The sequence below is a fragment of the Mchenga conophoros genome, linkage group LG16, assembly GCF_057382185.1.
Source record: "Mchenga conophoros isolate Kocher_MC1m ecotype Shallow Benthic linkage group LG16, M_conophoros_male_GT1.1, whole genome shotgun sequence".
Taxonomy (NCBI): Eukaryota; Metazoa; Chordata; class Actinopteri; order Cichliformes; family Cichlidae; genus Mchenga; species Mchenga conophoros.
In genome coordinates, this window is record NC_140541.1 from 26,242,557 (window position 1) to 26,267,707 (window position 25,151).

Genomic DNA, 25,151 nt, shown 5'->3' on the forward strand with positions numbered 1-25,151 from the left:
TAAAAATATCAGCAGTAATTTCCCCACACACACCCCATACAATACAGCTTTATGCCTGTGTTCAACTCTTAGTTGGGAAATACCCAGACACTCCTTACACAGCACCCCCATGGAGGGTCTGGCTGACCCCAAATGTATCTTGGTTTGCATGACAACGACCCCAAACAGCCAGAGTAATAAAGAACAAGCCTATCTTCAGCAACAAGAAGGCTAAAGTGTCCTTCAAACGAACATATGATCTCCGATATGTCACCTTCCTCCTATAGGACAGCACTGATCTCAACCTCAGTAACAGAAAGATCTGTGACGATCTATATCCAAGGCAGAACTGTGGCAAATTCTTAGACCCTGTGGAATGCTAGGGCAGTCAAAAGCCATGCAACGTGGGTGACATGATGGGAAAATGGAACGATGTGAATACTGTTTGGGGATTGTTTTTTAGAGACTGAAACTAGAGAACATATAGACGATCTGTAAGCTTTTGTGGGAGTCCTGGAGAATCGTTACATAGCCCCTGCTTTATGGATACATTGTACGTGAAGGTGAATACACTTACAGTTTGGAAAATGAAAGAAAAAAACAAAAATTAGAAATTAAATATGATATAACTAGCATCTATAGGTGATTAGGGGTCAGGTGGTTTCATCATTCATGAACGCAGAATGCTTGTTGCCCTGCAACCACCCAAACATGCATACACACATGCCAAAGAGCTGAGCTCTAGCACAAAAGTGACTCTGGGACTAAAAGGATCCAAGTAAAGGCGAGGGGAGGAAAGAGACGTTCATGTGTATTTCTGTGTGTGCAGTATGTGTGCTTGCACATTAGTGATTACATACAAGTGTGTAACAACTTTATAGACCTCTTTTACAAGAGAACCTGTTCCAGATTTTTTTGGGTCTATCACAGGAGAGAGATATGATATCAAATGCCAGCAGAAGCACAATGTGCCTGAAATAGAGAGCAGCAGGCTCTGCATCAAACCATGTCAAACCATCAAATCATGAGTCACGCTAGATAGAAAGGCTACTTCCTATTTTATGAGACCCCAGTACAGCAGACAGTCAGCTGCTAAAATGAAGAGAAATTGATGCTCACAACAGGTATGCATTTAAAAGTGTAATGCAAATTTCATGACACAAATTTCACATATTATATGTTACCGACCAAACTGTAAGAAGGTCAAAGGTTTTAATCTGTTGGCTGAGGATAGGTAGTCAGCTGTCACAGATAAGTCATTTGGACATCTGACTTAAAAATAACAAGAAAAATAAATTGAATGTGCAGCAGTTGAAGGTTACATGCAGCATAGAGTCAGATAAACATATATTGTAAGCTAGTAGCATGATTATATATTTAATTCTTCTTCTCCTTTTTTTTAAAAACCTTTTTCTGTTGTTGTATTGGATCAGTACTATAAGTTAGTTTGACTGCTTTCAGCAAACACCACATGTGTAAAAGGAAATGATATGTATGCCCTTTCTAATCCCTGAGCTGTGTCATGATTTAAATATTTTATATATATGATAAAAAGCATTTTGAATGTTTTTGGTTTTGGTTTTTTGTTTTGTTTTTGTTTTCTTAGAGTGGTGTACCACCACCAACAGCAGCAGCCACAATCTAACAAGTGCCAACTGTTTTTTCACAGACACAAGATGGAGCAAGAGGACAAGCAGAAAAGAGAAAATGCTGTGGCACTGCTTACTCTGGGGGGGAAGAGAGTTCTGCCATATTTAGTGGAGTTTCTATTAGCTATAACTCATCAAGTGTTGACAAAAGAAAATTGCCTTGAGATAGAAGAACACACACACACAGTAATAATAATAATTAAGAATATAAATGTGTAGTCTACATAAACATTATATTTGGGAGAGGGCTCAGAGAGCCTTATTATGTGGGAATCCTTTCCCTTGGTCTGGTCTCCTATTACACTGTACTCCTACCTGAATTCACTGAAGGGCTGAAGAATTAACAATCTCGCCAAACCTTTGACTGTGGAGCACATTATTTTTTAACTATTTTAATAATAAACCAAAAACCTTTAGCGCTATTTTTTTTAAAAAAGCCTTATATTTACTTTCAGCTACAAGAAAGTTAACCTCGGACAAATCCTTAATGAGGCAAGAAATTAAATATGGGGCTGTACTGTATACCGTTCAATTGATGCGACTGACACATGTGCACATGTGCACATGTTCGAAGGAAGAGAAATATATCTACATTTTACGTGAGAGGACGCACAAAAAAGAAAGAAAAAAAAAAGAAAAACAAATATGGATAACGAATGCATGACGTTCAGGAACGGGCGGACTATAAAAGTTAACGCTTTCGTTCACCATCCCTCCCCAGCCCCCTTTCTCAAAGCCGTGATGACGTAGGTGCAGGTTGAGCTCCTGTATGGAAGAGAGCTCCCTGTTTCTACAGATTCTACGTTATTTCCGCAACTGTGCCGTCGTTGAGTCGATATACGTTGCATGTTAATAGTCTATCCCCGCTTCTCTCGATCTCCACGCCCCACCCGGTGACTGTGAAGAGTTACTTTTATCTCCTATTTATTTTTTATATTTTTCCCGTCACGTGGGCTTTTAGGGTTCAATGTGAGCTGTCGACTCCACACGGGCTCTTCCTTTTTATCAATATGGACGTTTAAAAGCGTGGAAACGCAGAGGGACTCCGCATCTTTCTCTCTCCGTCTCCTCCTCTGCTGTGAAGCTTCGCAAGATCATGCAACACCTTAAACCATGGCGAGCTCTGCTCCTTTTGACGGTGCTGTATCAACCAGGGATCTGTGATAAATACGGTAAGAAAATGATGGAAATGATAGTGGAGCGGTAATCATCGCGAAATACACTCCTGGGATATTCGCAGTTTGATGTTAGCAGATGACTTTACCATGGTGTCACCTTTACCGTAGGATACTTTATCCTCTGTTTTTGGTTTTGTAATGAGTTCCTTTCTTTTATTATACTCTTCTTATCGTTCAACAACGGACTGAGAGATGGACTGTGTGTCTAAATACAGAGGATGTTTAATGAGATTAAACACGGGCAGAGGAGAGATGAAGGATGTGGGGAGTAACAGGAAAAACAAAACCGAGTCTTAGCAATGAATAGTTTTTTGTTTTGTTTTTTTTGTTTTTTTGTTTTGTTTTGTTTTGTTTTTTTTGGGGGGGGGGGTTGTTTTTTTTGCTTATGATGCATTAAGGGATCATTTTAGGGTACTGTTACACATACAATACTCTGACGCTCCTTGTTGGGCTCAGTTTCTATTTGTTTGTTTTTTTGTTTTTTTTTTTCACGCTTCCAAGAGAGACAAGAGTAGGGAGCTGCCAAATCCACTTGTTAATGAATAACGCCCACACTAGTGTGTGTAGGGTCTACAAAACATGATGAAAAGTAAACAGCAGGGGTATATACATGTACATCACTGAACTAACTAAAGCTGTACTTAATAATATGACCAAAAAACCCCACCTAATTCAAGTTTAATAAATATTTTGATTACTGGGCTGAAACGTGAAACCAGTTAAACATTTCCACTCAGTAGAAATGATCGTGACATTCGTAATAGTCCCTGTCATTTCTATAACAATGCTAGGAATACAGGTTCAGCTTTATTATTTCAAACTGACGGCAGCTGGGTTGGGTTATGAGCTTAGTTCTTTTAGTAGATTGATGCGTTGTGTGTGTAACATGAGCAGGTTGAGATTTGTGATGCAGGCAGTGAATTCAGGGAGTAATTCAGAATTAAGCTGAAAAAAGCAACTGTTCTCTCTCTCTCTCTCTCTCTCTCTCTCTCTCTCTCTCTCTCTCTCTCTCTCTCTCCCTTGCTCTTCATTTTTCTTCTTTGGCAACAAACACAAGAACAACCCAGAAACACTTTGTGACAATTTAATGATAAACATGATGGCAGGACAGAGCTACTTACTTAAAAAAGCTCTATAAAATAAAATGTAAAAAATCAACACAAAATGTTGGTGTGTTAGTTCTTGCTTTTGAAAATATCATTAAAAAGAATAATGTGACTTGTAAAACCCATAGAATAATAAGAAAGCGCATAAACTAAAAGAACAATGAAAAGCCGTGCGGCTCAAATTTCAGCACCATGGAGAGAAACCAGTAACCACTGTTGCTTCCCTTTGTCCATTCATCCGATAGCACCTCTTCTTTCCTCCCATCTCTCTTCTTTCACACTTTCATATGATGATCAATCCATCCATATGTCTGACTGTCCGTCCTCTCGCAGACCATATGATGCTCAGTGTCTGAGGCGCTCCGCTCAGTTGTTTCTCTGATGGCCTGACAAAACAAACACTGTTTGATAGGTCAAGTTTCCTCAGAAAAGCTAATGGATTTACTGGGATCTTTGTGATACATTTTTTGATTTTTTGATACATTTGTGATACATTACGATACCTTGCTCTGGTATACATTTTACTGTTCTCTCTCTCTCTCTTCCTCTCTCTACATATGTGTATATATATATATATATATATATATATATATATATATATATATATATATATATATATATATATATACACACACACATATATATATAAATTGCAAAAGTGAACATTATAATCACTATGAAAAGGATATGTCTGATATTTTTGTAATGCTTACTCCTAATCTGTTGATGTGAGGAAGCTGACTTACTGTACCTGCCTGCAGAAAGTTTTATAATGAAATCATAATATTAGCAATAGCAAATACGTGTAACGATATCTTGTTCAGATATTGAAGGTCTTCCTCTGTGCTGTGTTATAAACCAGAGTGTACAGTTACTATGCGATAAAAAAAAAAAATGAGAGCCATAATTTAAAATGAACTTACGACATGTTTTTTTTATCTATTGTTTTTTTGTTTTGTTTTTTTGGTTAGGGTTTTAATTTGGGTATTTACTTTCAGTTATGATGGTGTGTATGTCAGCCCTTCTGCAAGCCCCTGCAATTACACAGATACTTTTTTATTCAGTGAGTGTTGCGCATGTATTTTTTTTTTTTGCCAAAGCTTACTTCAGGTAGTAACCACCATCTCTTTTACGGTGGGTATGTTGACGTCAGTGCAACGCAAACACATCTTTGGCTTATTGTTTGTGAAAGAAATCCGGTTTGTATTCACAGTTGTAAGATTTTGCTTCAATAATGCCACTCATGAAAAGAAAGTTTCAGGGCTTCTCAGCAATACAAAATCCATGCACTGTGTGTTTGCAGTGTGTCTGTTTCTAAGCGGTGAGTCATTTTTAGGTACTGCGTCATTTCAATAAAAGGTAGAGAAAATAGTTCTCATTCTTTGCTCTCTACTCGAGTTTGAGTTTAACCAGCCAGCTAGATTACTGACATATTTGAGATATAGTTTTGCATGTACACACTCTGTCTCACACATCTACTTAGAATTATTTTGTTTTATTTTATTGATTTTTATTTATTGTCTGGTACATGAAAATGGATCGAAGCATAGACGAGGGCGAGTTATCTCATGCATATTCTGCTGGGTTATAGTCCTCTCTATCGCCAGCCACCTGCTCTTTCCCACATTGCCATACCCTCCAAGGTCTTACTCACTGACCTAAAAAAAGAAATAGTGTAAAATCTACAAATGAATTACAGTAAATACCCCAAAATATATAATGAAAGCATTGTTATTTGCACCCATGTTCAATCACTGTGTCATCTGTTAACAAATATGCATTTTATACCTGCAAAATTTAAAGGTCACAAACATTTTGTCTTCAGCCATGCTTATCAAAGGCATTTGTTCAAACACAGATATCATTTCAACTGTGTCATTTCATCAGAAAATGAAATAATAACAGTCATAAAGTTTTAGCCATTTATTTTTTGGGTTAACTGGGTTAAGGGGGTGACTAAAATGCCATTATATAAGAGGCTTATTCTTATGTAAATAATAATTGCATTTACTTGTATTGACATCTGTAACATTTGTATATAAAAGGCAAGGTGACGATAGTGGGTGACTGTGTTATGGTTGCCACTGAGCAGTACGTTTCTCATTAAAATGAATAAGCCCAGGTTAAGCTCACTTTGTCTCATTTCCGCCCTCTGAATGTGCGTTTAAGGCAGTCGTTTCCATGGAAATTACTGTAAAAGATTTTACTCTGGGTGCTTGTTAGCCTTCTCTTTGTGTTTCTGTCTCAGGTTGCCTGTTTGAGCGAAAACTGTGCACTAGGGATCAGTTCTGCTCAGATGGTGAGTACGCCACACACACGTGCACATACAATCAAACACAATGTTCTTGAACTTGTTAAACTTTTAAGACAGACCGCTTTCTTAATCCTTCTCTAACACTGCACCTTAGTAAATTAGTAGCCCTCGACGATAGGCGCACACAGATCCTAACACAAAGGCTGCGCATAGAATCATACAAACACAAGTCAAGGATTTTTGCTCTCTCTGCCTTATTTACCACAGATTCTCAGTCACCTGCCCCTCTCCTTTTCCTCATTTTAAGCCCCACCCCTGCCCCCTGTCTCCATAGCAACACTGACATCACATCGAGGTCGACCCCCCCACAGTTGTTGTGCTAATACAGTGATGAGTCACTGACACACACACTTACGTCCTTCCCCGTGGAAGCTTCACTTACGCAAGCGCACAATCATTGGACAGAATACTAAGTGGATGAGCTGCCCAGGAGCAGACACAGAGACAGATATCAGCGTGTCTGACAACACTGGGAGAAAAACAATCCAAGTGGATGAAATGTTCCCCTTTTTCTTTTTTCCTGTTGATCTCTGTACCACCTCAAGAACCTACTAAGCAAAATAAGCTGTAAACTGTCTGTGTTTGTCAGACCCCAACAAAGATTAAATGACCTAATTTTTGGTCAGCACTGCTCCTGTAACACTTAACTAAATGTTTAACACATAAAGAATAACAGCAACTGTGTTGAGTTGATGAAGACAACGAGGAACAATAATAAAATAATTTAAAAAAAAACCATTAGGGCTGTATAAAGGTGTGTCCTCATTAATTGAAGCAACACATCTTCCCTGTTTGTGTTCAGAATAAAGGACTTGGATATGCTGGTGAATTTTTAGTTAACTGCTAACCTTGTAGTAGCCGTAATGCCCTATTATTAATTTTATTTATTTATTTGATCTTCTAATGTACAGTCCACACAGGCTTCGCTGTAGTTATATAGGCCTAGCAGTTTTTGTTCATCTTTGAGACTTTGATATTTTATACTCGGTTCAGTCACTAATAATGTTTTCAATAATTTCTGTGATTACAAAGGTACTGAACTCTCAGAATAAAATAAAAAATAAGGTTTGCATTCTCTAACTTAACTTAAATAACTACAAGATTTGTTATTGCGCCTTTTCAAAAACTAAACAGAACAAATAATTTAATGATCTGCAAAATGTTGTTTATTGTTTCAACCCAACAGTAATCAAAGACTTATGGGCTTAATCTATGATGTCCTCCGAGGTTTCGCCAAGGCTTCATTGCATCCACATTCACCCATTGAGCAGTAATTACTCCAATAATGCCTGCTCATTGTAAAACAGTCCTTTATATGGTTGCAGTAAATCTAAAATCTTCATGAATTATTGTAGTGGAGTCCCCTTTTCACCTTCAGTACTGCTGAGTGCCTACCGTGAAAAGGAACAATGATTGTATTGTACTGCATTCTTTTTAGTGTGTTTAATGAAATACATGCCTCCCTTCAGATCTTTGAGTTTGTGTCTGTGACAGGATGAAAAAGCTGCTTTATTCTGTATGCATTTGCAAGAAGTAGTGGAGTGTGCAGTGACACATTTTGCTCTGCACGATCCAAGTTTTTATGCTGAGGCCTGTAGTTTTTACTCATGACAGTCGCTTCCAGAAAGAAGTATTTGTAGGTTTACTGATGATCCCTATGATCTCACGTCACGTTTATCATATTGTGATGGTAAATGGTAAATGGCCTGTATTTATATAGCGCTTTTACTAGTCCCTAAGGACCCCAAAGCGCTTTACATATCCAGTCATCCATCCACCCATTCACGCACACACACTGGTGATGGCAAGCTACATTGTAGCCACAGCCACCCTGGGGCGCACTGACAGAGGCGAGGCTGCCGGACACTGGCGCCACCGGGCCCTCTGACCACCACCAGTAGGCAACGGGTGAAGTGTCTTGCCCAAGGACACAACGACCGAGACTGTCCGAGCCGGGGCTCGAACCGGCAACCTTCCGATTACAAGGCGAACTCCCAACTCTTGAGCCACGATCGCCCCGTGGTTCAGTTACTCTAGTAGCTTATGCTGTTGGAAGCATTATCAGTGTAATGTAGGAAGCACGTTAAACCCTCTTCTATATATAGTAACCTGACCTTGCATCTTTGCTGGTTAATGTGTAACAACACAAGTCTACTGAGGACGGTTTAGAGGTTTCCTATATTATATATGGTGCTATAAATGACCAGATGATAGGGCTGTGCTTATGCTTTTACACGTATGGGTAGGGTCAAATTATTAAATCATTACTTCATCTGGCTGTTTTTTCCTGTTTTATTGTACATTATTTTACATTATTTACCTGGGATGAAAACTGCATGAGACAAAACTGCTGTTGCGGGTTTACTGTTAGTTGGACAAGTACAAGTTGTAGGTTACCAAATATATTATCCATAATATAATATAATATATATTTTATATATATAATATAAATATATTATATTATACTGGGACTGTTTCCAAACAAGTGGACTGGTACTCGTGGTTCTTTTCTATGCTATTTGAGCGCTCGGAGTGCAGAGTGTTAATATTGCTGTGTTGTTGTTAAGGTAGTGATAAATCCAACATGACTGATAAATGTATTAATGTTTTACAGCTTGATTGTTTCTATGCATACTTTTGTTCCAAGGATATAAATGATTAATACATGTTTTAATCACAGTTAATATATTGGGGGGAGTATGTTTTTAAATGAGTTCATTTATCTTGAATCTTATATTTCTCATATTGTCAGATTCTTTTGGATAACAACACTGAAATCGATATGCTATGATCCCTGCAGAAAAAAAATGACATTTACTGAAATAACCCGAGCTCTCAGAATAGTCCCAGTCCAATCAAGCCATCCAGTTTGATGGCTTCTCTTCATTTGTCTTCAATTCTGCCTTTCTGTCATCAGTCCATTCACCAGGAATAATAACAGCTTTATACTCTACTAGTACAATAAACTGCCAGGATGGCCCTTCATCAACATTAACAAAGTTGTAATTTGATGATGCGTTTTACAATCATTAGGACGAGATATGTATTTATATGATTGTTTTTCTTTAGTGGTCTTGGTGGGGAAACATATACAAGTTTGTATCTTTATTTCTTTATAAGAATTTTTAAATCCTGTATCCCTCATGAGATTGTAAATTTCTTTGGTAAAATTGAGCACAAGGCTTAGGCTATTCTTATCATATGAAACATTTTCTGCAAAAAAGAAACTAAATAAACATAATAGAATATATATATATATATATTTATTTATTTATTTATTTATTTATTTTTACCATAGTTAATGTTAAAATTTTGCCATCCAACTTCACTAATTCACAGCATTTTTAGCTGCTCTGATGTCAACCTTAACTCAAAGTGTTGTTTTGGCTTGAATCATAGATTATAATGACTCTGTAGGTATCATTTCTTTACCTTTAGTGACTGTTTCTTAAAGCAATAACAAGCTGGAACTGAATTCATGTTTTCTTTTTGGGCAAAAATTTTTTTAAATCAATACCTGACCTGACATAGTGCATGTGTAACACTTTCTACACTGCTCCTGAGTTTTCAATTGAAAAAATAAAAGCTGGGCTGTTTCATACAAAATGCGTGGCTATAAAAACACCTTAATCCTCCCTAATCTGTTCACTAAAACAATTCACTATCTCAGTGTGGCAAAGTGGGTTGTGTGAGATTTAGCTGGTGTAGTGGCTGTGGTGACTCATCAGTGCACCAGTTAAAGCATAGCCTGCTCGGTTTTATCTTTATTCCTATCACATAGCATTTCAGCAATCTAGGTCCTAATTCACTGAGTATACAGATTAGAAACACAAGCCTTCTATATCTGATTTAGACTTTTCACAGCGTTTCATTTGCAATAAACTCACCCAAGTGAGTTAGATGCTTACAAAAGTGAGCATACACTTTTTTAAGCACTGATTTCAGACCTTTTCCATGTAACCCAAACAGTTTATTTATAATTTATAGGGGCAATTCCTATTGCATTGCACTGATTACCTAAGTGCAAGTGCAGCAAATACTAACTTTATTAAGATCCCAGTAATTTATTGCTGAAGAGCAGATCTATGACGATGCATGCGGTTTATGATAACAAAGAGAGAAAACTGTCCACAGGTGATCCTGAGAATATGCTATTAATATTTCTGTTGCCATGAAGGTACCTGCAAGTTAGCGACTTCAATTTTTCAAAAGCACTTACACACACAGATGGCGACAGGAGCTCTTCAAAAGGATTGTGACAAGTGTGTGGGCTGAACTTCAAAACTATGACTCACTACTGTGGGCTAGTGTAGTGTGGGCCACCATATGAATTACAGCTATGACTAAATAACCTCCAAAGCAGTGTCAGTGGAACCATTTGTATTGAAATGTATACGGTTAAATCACAAAAAGCACAAAAAACTGAACTTCGCTTGATGTCTTATGAAATAATAGGATCATTCTCAGAGGCTTACTGAGATATAAAAAATATAATAGCTTCTCTAATATGGCAATGTCTTTGTTATGAGGGGAATTTCTCCTGAGGGCCTTTTTTAACACAGCCGACATTTTGAATGAGGAAAAAAGTTAACGATTGCTCCCTTCTGTTTAAGCGTTGCACTCTGCCTTTTTTGTCATAACTGTAAGCAGACATGTCAGTATGCCAGTGATGGTGTAGTACAACGGGGGTCCGGAGACACAACTGACACAGCCACATAAAAAGTCAGCCAAATTTTGTTACTTACACCTGTTGATTTCCTGCTGCATTGTGAAATCACTGTCAGCTTAGTTGTTGTATCCTGGACCAGGACTCGAGAGGCTGCCCTTGGCAAATTTGGGGTTACATATTTACATCCGTATTCATGTGTGTATTTCAGATGGGTTGTTTGGTCAGTGTCGAACCTCTAAGCAGGACCAGGTCCAGTACCAGGTGTCAGTTCCTGTTCTGAAGAGGATGCAAGAAGTTCTAAAACAGCTCATGCTAGAAGGTGAGACTGAACATAATAGAGAGCTAAAAGTGTTAAAGTGAATACCCACATGCCTTTAAATAGCTGCAATAAAACGAAAAAGTGCTTTATTCATTCATAATGTCAGCAAAGAGCATTGATATCAGTGCCCCTTTTTCTGTCTGTATTTCTGTAATCTGTACACACACCATGGTCTTGCACTTTTACTAACAGCTATTTTTTAAAATGTATTTTCCATCTGTATGTGCAGGGCTGTCATGGCAGGATGACATCACCCAATATATTTTGTCAAAGGAGCTGAAAAGAGTTCCTCATACCACACTTCCCTCAAAGCCAAACACCTCATCCTTGTCTCAGCAAGTACACCTTAGTTATTTTGAAATTGACAGAGAAAGAAATTGCATATTTATATAACAGATTTAGTCGATTCTTTCTTGGTCGCCAGGTCCAAACAGCCCTCCTCCCACCACCAAAGTTCAAAATCAGCGTCTGCTTCTCCTAGTGGCAAATATGTGGACTACATGATTGTTGAGCCGCCTCAGTCCCCACTGCGCATGCAAACAGCATCTATGGACCCATACGCGTACCTCCAGGTATGAAAACACACACTGTGATTAGCAGCAGCTGGATTTGTGTCATTTATAACACTTCATGAACAGGTGTATACAAAATTTTGCATATAAGTGTAACACACATAATAATGTGCCACAGTTTACATCTGGTATAACAGGTATTATGTACTGTCTCTGCTAACACAGCATAGGTACCAAGACGAAGTAGAGAGATCTCTCATGGGTTCAGCAGGTGCTTATGCCCGCCCTTCTTTGAGGTCCCAGACCAACCAGAGAGAGCGTGATCGTGACAGGCAGCTGCTGCTGGAAGCTCTGTCTCTTTACCTGGCATCTGCACAGCCATCTTACCGCCACAGAGGGGCTCCTTCCGTGGTTCCTGCAGGTAAAATTTTTTTAAACATAATTACTTTTTTTCATAATTTTTTTTACTAATTCAACACAAAGATAAATAGATATTTTAAAAATATTTAAATGCATACACTTAAATATATAAAAACAAACTATCCAGTCTCAGTTTCTCATGCAGAAAGTATCCATAGACATAAAAAAAGATAGAACTCTGGCACATTTTTGGGCCAATCACAAACAATGATGTTTCCTGCTGTACCTGCTTTCATGAGCAGGTCTGCCTTATTATGACGACTTGGAACTGGATATACCAGTGGACTATGTGGAAGATTACACCCTACAGGAGAGGCTTGGTACTGCAGGCAGGCAGCAACCCTTGCAGACTAAGAAAGTTCTTCAGGACTATAGCACACTGTCTGGGAATAATGGTGAGAAAAAGGAACGCAAGCATAAATATATACAGCATAAACATAATGACACACATAGTTAAACTACAGATGCACATACATAATCTGCCAATATGTTTGAAAAATGATTAGTGCAAAAATAACAGTAATCCCATCCTGTGTTAGATGACTTGCGCCAAAGGATGTCGGCTGTCTTGCAGAAGTACGGAGTCAGTCCAAGAGACCTCAGTCAGGAGCAGCTCTACAAGCTAGCTCTCACACTGCTGCAGCATCAGGGCAAAACTGGCACACCCCCCCAACTTGGTAAGAAACCAAAGCAAAAAAAAAATTCCCAATTTCTTAAATATAGAAATATCATAATCCCTAAAATTTCCAGCATTTTTTATTTAGTATTTGTGTAAAAAAGATTTTCTCTGTATTCATAGATCCAGTCGAAAAAGACCTCAACACCCTCAAGGAAGTATGTTAGCATCTACTAATAGCAGTCATAAAAAATGTGATCATAGGTTCTTACATAGGCGTGTTTTCTCCTCTCCCCCTTATATGCAGCTGTTAAAAACAGACAGCATTTCCAATAAGCCAGAGAAGCCTGTTCCTGTTGCCCCTGTCCCCTCCACTGCCTCAGTTCAAGCTACACCTTCATCCAAGAGTTCCAGCCTCCCCCCGTCTGCCTCTCAACCTCCGCAGGCTGCTCCCGCTGAAGCTGGACTAGATTTTAAGGGACAGGGGCTGCCAGTAGTGGAGAGCACAGGGGCCAAAGAGGAGTATGGGTACATTGTCACCAATCAGAGGTCAGCACTTGATCTATTTTAACACTCAGTTCTTCGGTTCATAGGAAAAACATCTAAAACATGAAAAAAAACTTTGTTTGAGTTACTAATGATTTGTTTAGTGTAGTGATGCTTTAATAAACGCTGTCTAATTATAGCCTGTTAATAGTAATTTATTTAAAAGTAAAAAGCAGAAAACAAGACATTTATTAAAAATTTGTGTTTACAGCAAAATTAATGATGTTTGTTTCATTCGTAGTCCCCTGAGTCTGTACGATGGAGTCAAGATGTTGGAGCTGCTGGCTGATAAAATACACTTGACAACAAGCAGCTTCATCAACATTAGGTAGCACTGTAGTTGTATGTTAGATGCTTTAGAGACAGTTAGTTTGTTGTACTCTTCATTCCTGTATTTTTGCAGTTTTCGGCGATCCAACATGTGTGTCCCTGTGTTTATGTGTTGCCAGCGTTGTCGGTCCTGCACTGACTTTCCGTATCCGACAAAATGAGCACAACATGACGGCGGCAGAGGTAGCTGCTAAAGCCGGTAAGGCTCAAAAACACAGATTTGCATTTATCCACATACTGTACATATCCATGGCCCGTAGCAATGTAGCGTACTGTACATATGTTAAACACAATTTCACCATAAGGCTAAAACAGACCATAAGGCTCAAAATATACGTTCCCAATCTTTGGATTCATCCCCACTGAAACACTAAGAAGAGTACAAGACAAAACAACATTAGAAATGAAAAAAAGTGAAGAGTTTACCTTTCTATATTACATTAGGAATGTTTTTGTTTGGTAGACTTATACATACTATAGGCATTTCTTTTCCATGAACCGTTTGCCTCATGGAGAGCTGAAATGTTGTAAATAAATGTGTTTTTGTCAGGTTGTATGCAAGAGTCGGTTTACAGTGTTAGACCCGATATTGAAAGGCCTGTGTTGTTTTTTTATTTTTTACTCCAACAGTATCTGAAAAGAATTTCCTGGAGTCTGAGACGGGTCTCAAGATTGTGCAGACTGGTGTGGGAGAGGTATTTGTTTTACACACAAACATTTTTCATCTTTTTTGTTAACATTTTCGCTCTAATTTAATCACAGTGTACTGTGTGTCTTTATTTGCGCTTATCTTTTGTGGCTTTGTTTAGTACTGATACTATGACATGAATTAAATGTATAGCTAAGAAAGTGAGAATAACTTGATCACGTTTCTTACCTTCAGCGATTAAGTAACCTTTGTTAACAAGATCACTACACTTGTGCTGTATACAACTCTTTTTTTATGTGTGTAAATTGTGGTTGCCAGAACCAATAAGTGAGGCAACACATCCTAACAACCAGCATTTCACTTGTTGCCATGGAGTTCCATCTCCCCCCCCCCCCCCACCTCACCCCTACTGAGGCTTCCAGATCCCAGGTGCTATGGCAACAGTCACCAATGTCATTAACCTCATTATTCACCGTTTCACATAAACAGCTTGATTCCTAGCCTCTGAATCGTCACTCATGTGTCAGTCTTTATGTGTAATCGATCATTATTTCCAAAATGCGCATGTAGATTGAATATAAGGATGACACACACACGCACACACAGGCACGCACACACACAGATTGCTTTCAGGGTTACAGTGATAATATTACAGTCGTGCTGCCAGCATCTGTGTATCTGATACCGATGTGATCAAATGGCACAAGCTGATCCTTTTTTTCTCACTAGACATGTGTGTGTGTTTGTGTGTTATTAATTTATTCAAATGATGTTGTCCCCCCCCCCCCAAAAAAAAACAAACAAAAAAAATTACTGCATTTCTAAATTACTGTATGCTGTTTTCATTCGTTTTATGTACATTTTGTAAACTACGACAAAGGACAGTTTCTTTGCATTTTTAATCACACAATATCTCAGTGCTGGTATTTGTCAGTAAACGATGATATACTGTAAAGTTAGGACAAAGTAAAGATACTGTACTACCTCTGTCTCTTTGGTTACCGCTGTGCACTTCCCTTCTGGCTTTTGATTTTCTTCTCTGCCTTGGCCTTCAAATTTAACTTGTCCTTTCGAGGCTGGTTGGTTTATTTATTAATTTTTATTAGTTTTTCCTTGGATTGACATTTCAATTTCACTGCTGTGAAACAGCCACAGCATTAAGCTGACAAAACAGAGCTGGTAACTTCTGTTGTATGTGGGTAGCATGGGGAAAATTGTTTTTAAATAAAGATCAAGTTGAAGAATAGGTGGAATGACACTTGGGGGCAGACTATACCTCATAGCACTGATACATGGCATGTTGTATAAGATGGTTGGCTGATCTCCTGGAGCCTTAGCTGTCTTTTTAATGATTTCTGGGGCGCAACACCTTGACCTTTCAGACCTCTGTCTTTTAAACTTAGCTCAGCAGCTCACTGGGCACACGTTGCTGTCAAGTGCAGTTACAGAGAAGCAATTCTGTTGGTAAAAGGAAATGAGTGGCCTTTGAATTGCAGTAGTGAGGGTGGATTTGCTGGAGCGCCTTAGTTTGGGTTGACCGTTGATGCGCATGTTAAAAAATGGAGATAACAGCCTGTTTTCTTTGTGTTCCTGCCCACTTGTCTATATCTTACTCACTGCTCTTTATGATCATCCTTTTTCTAGAGGACAGATGCGCGGGGTCTCCCTCAGGTAACCAGGGTTTCCCAGGGCTCCAGTGGGACAGTTATCACCCTTGTTTCCATGGCAGTTGTTGGAGGTGTGCTGGTATTGGCCATGGCCGTAGCTTGTCTCAGGCACTATGCTCAGCAAGTGAACAATGGCAAGCTTGGCCTGGGGCCAGAGGGAGGTGCAGAAACTCACTTTGACTACCAGGTAAGGCTACATAAGGGATCTGGTCAAAATTACATACAAGTGTCCTTTAGTGCTATTTGATGCATTTTCATCATTATGTATTTTTCCCAGTGTTGAGGTGTTATAATGGATGGAAAAGCAGAAAAAGGCAGATAATTAAAAGCATCGAGAAAAGCTCTTAAGTCAGGCAGTTAATTGCGTGCAGTTCGTGCATTAAATGCCTAAAGTAATGCAGTTTTCCATCTGTTCAGGAGCTATGTCGGCAGCACATGGCATCTAAATCCTCCCTGTGCCGCCAGGACTGTATGGGAGGAGTGAGCAGCAGCATCTCTGGACCTGCTGTAAGCACGGGTGCAGGTGGACGGAGGGGTACAGATACATCCCGTGTCAGCAGCGTTTCCTCCCAGTTCAGTGATGGTCCCCAGCACAGCCCATCCTCCACCCACAGCTCCACCCCGTCCTGGAGCGAGGAGCCTGCCCAGTCTAACATGGACATCTCCACCGGTCACATGATACTAGTGAGTGAAAAACAGTCAGCGTGGAGAGTAAATGTACTACAGATTGGTGAAATCTGCTCTTTGTTTATGAAATATTTATTTCTGGTGTCCCATCTCTTCCTCAGGCGTATATGGAGGATCACCTGCGTAATAAGGACCGTCTCCAGAAGGAGTGGGAGGCTTTGTGTTCCTATCAGGCGGAACCCAGTTCAGTAGCTGTGGCTCAGTCTGCAGACAACATGGACAAAAACAGACATGCTGAAGCCCTCCCCTGTTAGTAACATGTAACACTTTTTACAATTTCTATATTTTGTACATTTTCATGGAAAGTATTTAATTGAAAGTCTCACCAACCTTTAACCTAAACCTTTAACATAATTAAAGCCCAAACACCTTCTTTTTTCTTCCAGATGATCACTCTCGTGTGAAACTGAAGACTGATGTAAACCCCAATAAACAAGATTATATCAATGCCAGCATGCTTGTAAGAATCCCTCATGTCAAATAAAACATATATAAAATATGACATAGTTATTCAGTTAAGTATAAATTTGTGTAATACTCTGTTGCTGGATAGATGACTTCATAAAGAAAGGAGTCATTGTTTGGATGTAAGGAAACACTTTGAAGCATAATCTGCAGCTCAATCAGGATACAGCGTGACATATTTTTCTCTCTTGATATTCGAGAGAAATTAAGAAATACAAATCTTAATATTATAATTTTATGAAAATGCAAATTGCATCTGAACTTTCTAATACTCATATTCTGTGCATGGATTTTAAGAGACTCTTTTTCCTTTTTCAATCATCAGTTTGATCATGATCCTCGCCAACCATCTTACATTGCCACACAGGGACCTCTTCCCCATACTGTTGCTGATTTCTGGCAGGTTGGTGCAGTCTCCCCTCTGCTTCTTTTCCCCATCACTCTGTCTTCCTCCCATTTCTATGAATTTGTAATATATTCAGTGCAAAAGACAGTAAAGCAGTGCATATTTTACAGCCATATACTGAGTCGTCTTAAAGTGACATTAAGATGTGTGTTTGTGTGTGTGCTTGCTCTGTTCAACCTTCAGATGGTGTGGGAGAACGGCTGCACAGTGATTGTTATGATGACAGCTTTGGTGGAGGACGGAGAGAAGCAGTGTGAACGATACTGGCCTGACGAGGGCTCGTCACTCTACCACATCTATGAGGTTAATTTCCTGTTTAACTTTGAGCTTTCTCGCGTAGTGCAGAAGATAACATTACAAGTGTACATCCACAAGTGTATACAAGTGCAAATTGTATTGGCACATGTCTGCTTCTGTCACTACATTGTCTTTGTATAAAGCCTGTTAGCTAATTGATGTCTTAAAATGGTGGCTGTTTTCAAGATGGCTGTCCACAAAGCCAAGAAATATGGATATTTTTATATAGCATAAACTAGACATGCCATTCCTGAATGATCATAGTGTCAAATTTTATAAGTTTCGCAAAAATGAAGTCTGAAAACTTCTTTCCATTCTTTTCAACCTCATGTGTCTGAATTTAGTTGTTTTTTCATTGACATTACTGTATTAATATTACTGATCTGAAATCACACAAATGTAAAATCCTAGTAGTATTTTTTTACTGTAAAAAAAACAGAAACATGTTGAGTAAATTAAACTTGAAATGCAAATATAAATTGTACATTTTAAAAAATTATGCACACATTTTGTAAACATATACAACTATTTATCTAAAAATGCAGTCAATACACCTGCCGTTTTTTTTATTTTGTACAACCACTTAAAAATATTACTCTATCTAAAATGAGAGAACAATCGGGTCTTGCAGTAAGATGCCCCACAAATTGTGTTTTCCACAGGGAAAAACCTGCAGGCCTGACAACAGGAGGTGTATCACTTAGTGACAGTGTTTACATTGCAAATGTGCCTTTGTGACGTTCATTAGTGCCCTTGCTGACACACAAAACAAAACAAATACTACACGACAGACTAACTACACAAGACAACACAACACACTAACTGTACACTCCACACTAAACGTCAGAAATGTCCCCCTTCTAAAAACTCTCTCACTCGCTCGCTCTGTCTCGCTGCCGTTTCCGTCACTCCCAAAACGTTCCTTTCTTCCTAAACAACCAAATCCCACGTGTTGACTTTTTTTTTTAAATTGGTCGAAGAAAAAAAAATGTAACGACAGTATTTAGAAAAAAGCATGGCTTATATATACAAATATTTTTTTATCATAACTCTGGATTTACTGGCCTGTAATTAAAATGTAAAAACTTTGAAGTCCGAACATTCAACGCAGGCTCAAAAACTCAGCACGGCTGCAGCTTGTTGCTGTGTCAGCTTAAATCAGTCATGTGATTTGGAGGTGCAGCGTGTCCGTGGACCCCCAGACGGTTAATAACACTCACCTTCATTCCATTTCCAGAGTGCAACAACCAACCACCTGAAATCTGTGAATCTGTGAAATCTGAAATTCCCATGGTGTTGTTCAAAATGTGCTCTGACACAATCATGAGCATCGCTTGCTACTGAACACAAGAAAAAAGCCGGTCTGCGCTATGGGCTGAACCATTTGTTAATGGTGGAGGGGGGTAACACTATGCAATATATTCAGTTTAAGCATTTCTATTCACTGTTAACTGTAACTAAGTGTTAATCTAAGTGTTAATCTATAAGCTATCTTATTTTAATAAACAACACTGTCATATGCAAAACTAGGGTGGCACTTGGGGTGGCAAGAGATCATTTTAGGGTGGCACTTGCCACCCCATGCCACCCTTTTAGATCCGCCCCTGCTTAGACATGACACCAAACCCCAAATACCCCCGGTGCCTACATCCAGCTTTGCATGAGTGTTAAAAATGTGTTTCTGGAGAAACAAATCATTCACCATGGAGTAAAGGAGAGGGCAGAACTCAGAGAGCATTAACTTTATATACTTGATATCGTACTTGGATTAGTCATTTTATTTAGCCAATACAACAAATATCTGGGTAGCCTCACAGCAAGAGGGTTCTGGGTTTGAACTCCTCCAAAGAACTGCTTGTCGGGTTAACTGGTGATTAAGTGGCTGTTGGTGTAATCTAACGTTATCTGTCTGTTAGCATGTTAGAAAAATAACTGATTTACATTACATTTGACCTACCTATAGCGAAAAGCATATAAATCAAAGTGAAACTTGAAAAGTAGGCAGTGGTTGAAATGATGTAATAAAACAGCTGTTTCTGAGATGGTCGAATTGGAAAAAATTGAAAACTGTTGTGGCAAATAGGATTTTTCAAATTAACAGCTCCATACCAGAGAGATAAACATGCAAAGTTTGATTCCTGTATCGATATTTGCACGATTGTTTCAACACTCATGGAAAAGATCCCTTGATTAGCCCTGCTGTTTTTGCTCAAAATATATGACAAAAAACGATGAGTCATAGAGAATACAATGAATAAAGCTGATTAGACTTAGATTCACTGTGCCTTGTTTATACTAAAGTTATTTTCACAGTAAGTAAGTACACAGTATGTATAACCTTTTTTTCCTCCTGGAAGTTTACCTGATTAAACGCTTAAAAAGCTGAATCTCTGTATATTTAAATTTTAAATAATTCAAAAGATTCATGACTCATATTTTTTACCCCTTTCCCCTGCATCCAACCCCTCCCTCTCTTCTTTCCTCCCCACTGTGTCTTTGTGTATGTCAGGTGAACCTGGTGTCAGAACACATCTGGTGCAAGGACTTCCTGGTACGTAGCTTCTACCTGAAAAATGTCCAGACGCAGGAGACACGTACCTTGACCCAGTTTCACCTGCTGAGCTGGCCAGCTGATGGCATCCCCACCTCCACACGACCACTGCTTGACTTCCGCAGGTAAGAAACTACCCACAAACATGCACGCAGACTGCCCTTGTTTATACAAAAGCATACAAATAAATATATGTATAAACACTTGAAATACCAGTAGTCACATTGGTGGATTTGAATCCCGCTGATCGCCTTCATGTCCATCTCTTTTCTGTGTTTTCCATCCTCCCTGCTATTTGTAAGTGTATATGATCACTTTCCGTGTAATTCATTTCAAGCTTAATCCATCATCGTTGACACTCTCTCTCTCCCTCTACCCCAGTGTGCAGGTTGACAGGTTTGTATTTTAACATCTCCCGGTGTCATTTTTGTGGTTTGCAGCTAGTACTCTGGCTCCAGTTGCATAGTCATAAAAATGAGCATTGGCAGGTGTGACTGGCTACTGCAAGAGGGACAGTGAATCTGTGGCTTCCTCTCCACTTATTCTATCCTGTTTTCACCATCTCACTGTCCTCCACACCCTCATGCAGTATCTAATTTTCCCGTCCAGTCAAATTTCCAGCTATTCCTGATCTCATTTTATTTACCTGTCACATGCAGTTATTCCATTCCTTGTATTTCCAACATGGTCACTTACTTTGTTTTCACTGTGATATTCCACAAATACTCAAAGCAGACTTTGCCATTTCTGTATTAATAATAAGATGTTTTTATTTTATTGTGAAAAGGTCAGTTGTAACCTTTACCATAAATATTTTATAACCAAGCACATTTTCCTGTCATTTGTCTTTTTCTTTCTTTTCTCTCCCTGGTTTCTACTTTTTCAGGAAGGTGAATAAATGCTACAGAGGTCGTTCCTGTCCAATCATCGTTCACTGCGGGTAAGACTGAAAGGAAGATACTCTGGTGTTTGTAGGATCACAGATTTCTGTGGAACAACAGAAATCGCAGATATACATGTGAATTTTCTGCTTAAAGGGTATTTTAAAGAAAAATACTTTGTAAGATCATGTTTGCGTTTCTGTCACTCCCACAGTGATGGCACTGGCAGGACTGGCACGTATATCCTTATTGACATGGTGCTGAACCGCATGGCCAAGGGTGAGTCAGTTAAAACAAAAACATTACCCAGAAACATTACATCCATACCTAATCTTTATGACTTACAGCCCACAGATGATGCAGTGAAAGATTTTGAGAAGTCAAATCTTTAATTGGTCTGAGTCATATTACAGTTGCATTTCCTATCAACTACAGCAGAGGGTGCTATAGTTACAAGCTGCTTGTTGAAATAAATTAGGTACTGGTAGTTCAGACTATATTTTAATAAATACAAACTTAATCATATGTGCATACTTCTTCAGTATTTCTTGAGCTGAGTGGTTTAGCAGCTTAACTGGAATCTTGTAGAAAGAGTCAGGAAACTTGAAATGCAATCAAATTCCATCTATACCATTCAAAGTCTTATTTTACTGAAACTAATTTCAGCTGGGTTGCATTATCTTTTTCCTTTTTTTTCTTGCAGTTGTCAGAATCTGTTTTTGTTTATCAGACATGGTTGCTGTCTGTTTAGACTTCAACCTCAAATGAGACACTGACCTTTTCACTGTCTCTTGTCAGTTCTATCACAATAGTTCTTCACAAATAACCTCAACAGATCTATTTTGTGAATTTTCTACATCCATATCATCTGAAAATAGCAGATTTAGATTGATGGAGATCAGAAAAAAACTATTAGTGATGCTGCTACTATTCTTGATGACATTAGGAGTGAAGGAGATCGACATTGCAGCCACACTGGAGCACATCAGAGACCAGAGACCTGGCCTAGTCCGCACCAAGGTACATACCGTCCATTGTTTGTGTGCATATTTTTTTCAGTATATTTTTTCTAGTCTTCAGATTGTGCATCATTACCCAAATGCCTCACTTCCCTGCTTTTCCTAATTAGGACCAGTTTGAGTTCGCCCTGACGGCGGTAGCTGAGGAGGTGAATGCCATTTTGAAAGCCCTGCCACAGTGAGATGCAGCTGCTGATGGATACAATGACATGCAGACACAAAAGAATACACGCTCCAGTGGACACACTTGTATGATTCAGTCATGTATGATCATTACTGTACATAAAAATCTGCTTGGCCACAGTGGAGCTATTATTGCTCTTGCTTTTTTCCCTGCTGACTCATTGTCTGGGTGTTTAAAACATTATGGAGTCCAATTTTATTTTGAGGATTTTTTTTTCCAGGAAGCAAAAGCAAAGAGAATCAAAGTTCTTTCCAATTAGAGCAAGATTCGATTTTTCTATTAGTATCCTAAGTTTCTAATTACACATGGACTCGGTTATCAGTCGGGAATTTAACAGAAAACCTTGGTGCCTGTGTGAATCCAGATGAATATGGGATAAGCTTGGTCATGCTGTCAGACAAAATAGTTATCTTACACTCATCTGATTAAATTGTTACTGGACATTATTACCTCAAATGATCAGCCAACATAAAAGGAATTTATGACCAACACAAGGTTTGTATTGGCTGCTCTGGTGAACATATAAATTGGACCAAAGTTATAATACTGTCGAACCCCCTGTCAAAACGTATCAAATATTTATGGCTGCCATCCCAGTTAAACATGGTGTGGTTGTTCTCCGATGTAACTTTGAATGTGTTGTTATTCGTGTCCATTTGAATACTGTATTCTTTTGTCAAGTGTGTTTTTATTTCTGAGTCGTGTCTTTTTTGCCTTGAAAACATGATCGTTTGCTTTCAGCGCTGGTCGTTTCGTAATGGATGTTCGACTTGACCATGAACTACCTTCTCGCCGTCTCCCTTTCTGCACACAAAGCAACTTTGCGTTCTTCTATTGTCTTACTCAGTGTACGACCTTGTGATTCGTGTAAATAATTCATTCTGATGATTGTGTTTATTTCATGTAGCAGACCGACAGAAAATATCTATAAAAATGTATTTTTGACTTGACCTAAATAAATTTGTGATGTGATGCAGCAGAAAACAAACTCTAATGCCTTCAGTGTTCTCTGTTTTCTGGATTGCTGATTCTACCATGACTGCAAGATAGCCACTGTGATATAATCCATCATCAAGCACCATAATGAAGCCTTGAGCATCTTGACTCACTAACTTGGCTTTTGGAAACAAGATGTGATGAGCTAGAGTGATCTGAGTGAGAAACCAAGGGCCCACCCTACAGTATAGCAGCCTGCTTTATCCCTTTTTTAACATCAACAGACACCATTAACACTTGAAACTAGCAATTCAGATCATTAGAAAAGTTCTTACTATGGTCGCAAATTATAGGAGCAGTATGATCATTTTTCCAAAGACATCAATACAATTGGACATTTTTCTATTAAACCAGAGGTGTCACTCCCTCCTGGCAATTACAAAGAATGCAGTTTGTGTTGCACTTTACTTTTTTGACCCTAAGCTACATCTAAATTTTATATATCTTCTATGGGTTAAAGGGTTTTTATCTTATAACAACAAACACGAGTTAAAGATAAACGTATTACAACTTTTTACCTCAACTTTATGGTTTTATCTTAACTGTTAGACAGCCTTAATCTTGCCACAAAGACGCTACCACAAACTGAGAAAAAAAAGTCAGCAGGAAAATCTTTATTTTCTCTGCTTCATGTGTTTTACAAGAACTTTCTTTTTGCTTTGTGCACTGTTTTCATATTTATTAGAAACATGATGATTTGATGAAGAGATGATTGTAACTACTGTACCTCCTTAGAGTTTTCAGTCTTTTGTTCCACAATGAGCTACATACACACATGCACTCAGAGACACAAACATATTAAATACATATATCTTATAAGTGTCATTCAGCAGGTAGGAGCCATGGTGGGCAGAGATAGAAAAGTGCATCGTGGGATATAATCTTTGACCTGTAAGAATAGATGTACAAGGACAGGTTATACTTAATCAGATATGCAAGTAGGCATCATCTGATCTCATCTACTTGGAGTTTAGGGGGCAGGAGAAGGAATGGGTGCCTCAGATTCACACTGGTTCTTTACCTCAGGGCAGGGCAAGGGCACAGAGCAGCGTGAGCCAATCAGGTTAGGTTGTGAAGGCCTCGAAGTCTGAGTCTGAAACAGGAAGCATGAATCGTAAGAGAAACGAACAAGTATTCAAACTTATGTCCCAACAATATGATACTAGATGTGTTTGCTACATAACAGATGAAAAGTAATGTGTATGTGATCCAGCACATTTAAACATTAACACCAACAAGACTGAATAACCTGATCCAAGGAAGTCGTAAGTGCAGATAAACTAAATTAAAAATACAATAAAATAAAAACACACAACAGTCTATGGGACTTAACTACTGTTTTAGTTTAAAACACAATGACTAATGATGCCCTTGCCCCTGTTACATATCTTATAACAAATGGTGCATTATGCCACTCGCATAATAAGGGCTATACTGAAAATATAAGCTCCTGATCTGAACTTAATCAAGACACACAGAAACAGTTAACCACATACATGTGCAGTTTCCAAATCAGTAAAAGCAGGAAGTAGTTTTTAATGCATGATTCTGTTGTCTTATAATGTTTAAGGGTCCTGAGAACTGAAAATAATCCTTCAGATTTCCATGACTATATAATTATCAAACAGTTATCATACTGTATCATCATTTTGCACTAGCATGAATTTAGTGTAAATTAGTGGAAAATACGTGGCTGCCATATTCTAAAAAA

The 25,151-nt window shown here is 38.6% G+C and overlaps 1 protein-coding gene and 1 long non-coding RNA gene across 3 annotated transcripts; one reads left to right on the forward strand and one right to left on the reverse strand.

The window, feature by feature from the left end:
* The first annotated feature begins 2,361 nt into the window (after nucleotides 1-2,361).
* Nucleotides 2,362-23,432, forward strand: ptprna (protein tyrosine phosphatase receptor type Na). Of its 2 annotated transcripts, none has more exons than XM_085248490.1 (24): nucleotides 2,362-2,800; nucleotides 6,161-6,211; nucleotides 11,104-11,214; nucleotides 11,444-11,549; nucleotides 11,639-11,786; nucleotides 11,952-12,147; nucleotides 12,389-12,541; nucleotides 12,686-12,823; nucleotides 12,946-12,980; nucleotides 13,070-13,311; nucleotides 13,550-13,636; nucleotides 13,758-13,837; nucleotides 14,269-14,333; nucleotides 15,932-16,141; nucleotides 16,372-16,638; nucleotides 16,743-16,890; nucleotides 17,028-17,101; nucleotides 17,432-17,509; nucleotides 17,696-17,815; nucleotides 20,319-20,485; nucleotides 21,247-21,300; nucleotides 21,456-21,520; nucleotides 22,188-22,261; nucleotides 22,371-23,432. In XM_085248490.1, exons 1-24 carry the CDS (start codon nucleotides 2,725-2,727, stop codon nucleotides 22,440-22,442), a joined length of 2,817 nt encoding a protein of 938 aa, XP_085104616.1. In that variant the 5' UTR covers nucleotides 2,362-2,724; the 3' UTR covers nucleotides 22,443-23,432. The 2 variants fall into 2 exon arrangements, with proteins under 2 accessions (XP_085104616.1, XP_085104617.1); XM_085248491.1 differs by having other exon boundaries at nucleotides 16,420-16,638.
* On the reverse strand, nucleotides 11,771-14,656 carry LOC146556943 (uncharacterized). Its single transcript, XR_014888878.1, has 3 exons — nucleotides 14,516-14,656; nucleotides 12,373-12,529; nucleotides 11,771-12,141 (listed from the first exon to the last, which is right to left on the reverse strand). It is a non-coding gene; the product is annotated as an uncharacterized LOC146556943 (long non-coding RNA).
* Nucleotides 23,433-25,151: the final 1,719 nt, after the last annotated feature.

Bases quoted from the DNA above. Each gene is read 5' to 3' on its own strand.
- ptprna (XM_085248490.1), top strand. From the start codon at position 2,725: ATGCAACACCTTAAACCATGGCGAGCTCTGCTCCTTTTGACGGTGCTG. The intron at 13,312-13,549 runs GTCAGCACTTGA...TTTCATTCGTAG, and splicing joins TACATTGTCACCAATCAGAG to TCCCCTGAGTCTGTACGATG. The intron at 17,102-17,431 runs GTAAGAATCCCT...TTCAATCATCAG, and splicing joins ATATCAATGCCAGCATGCTT to TTTGATCATGATCCTCGCCA.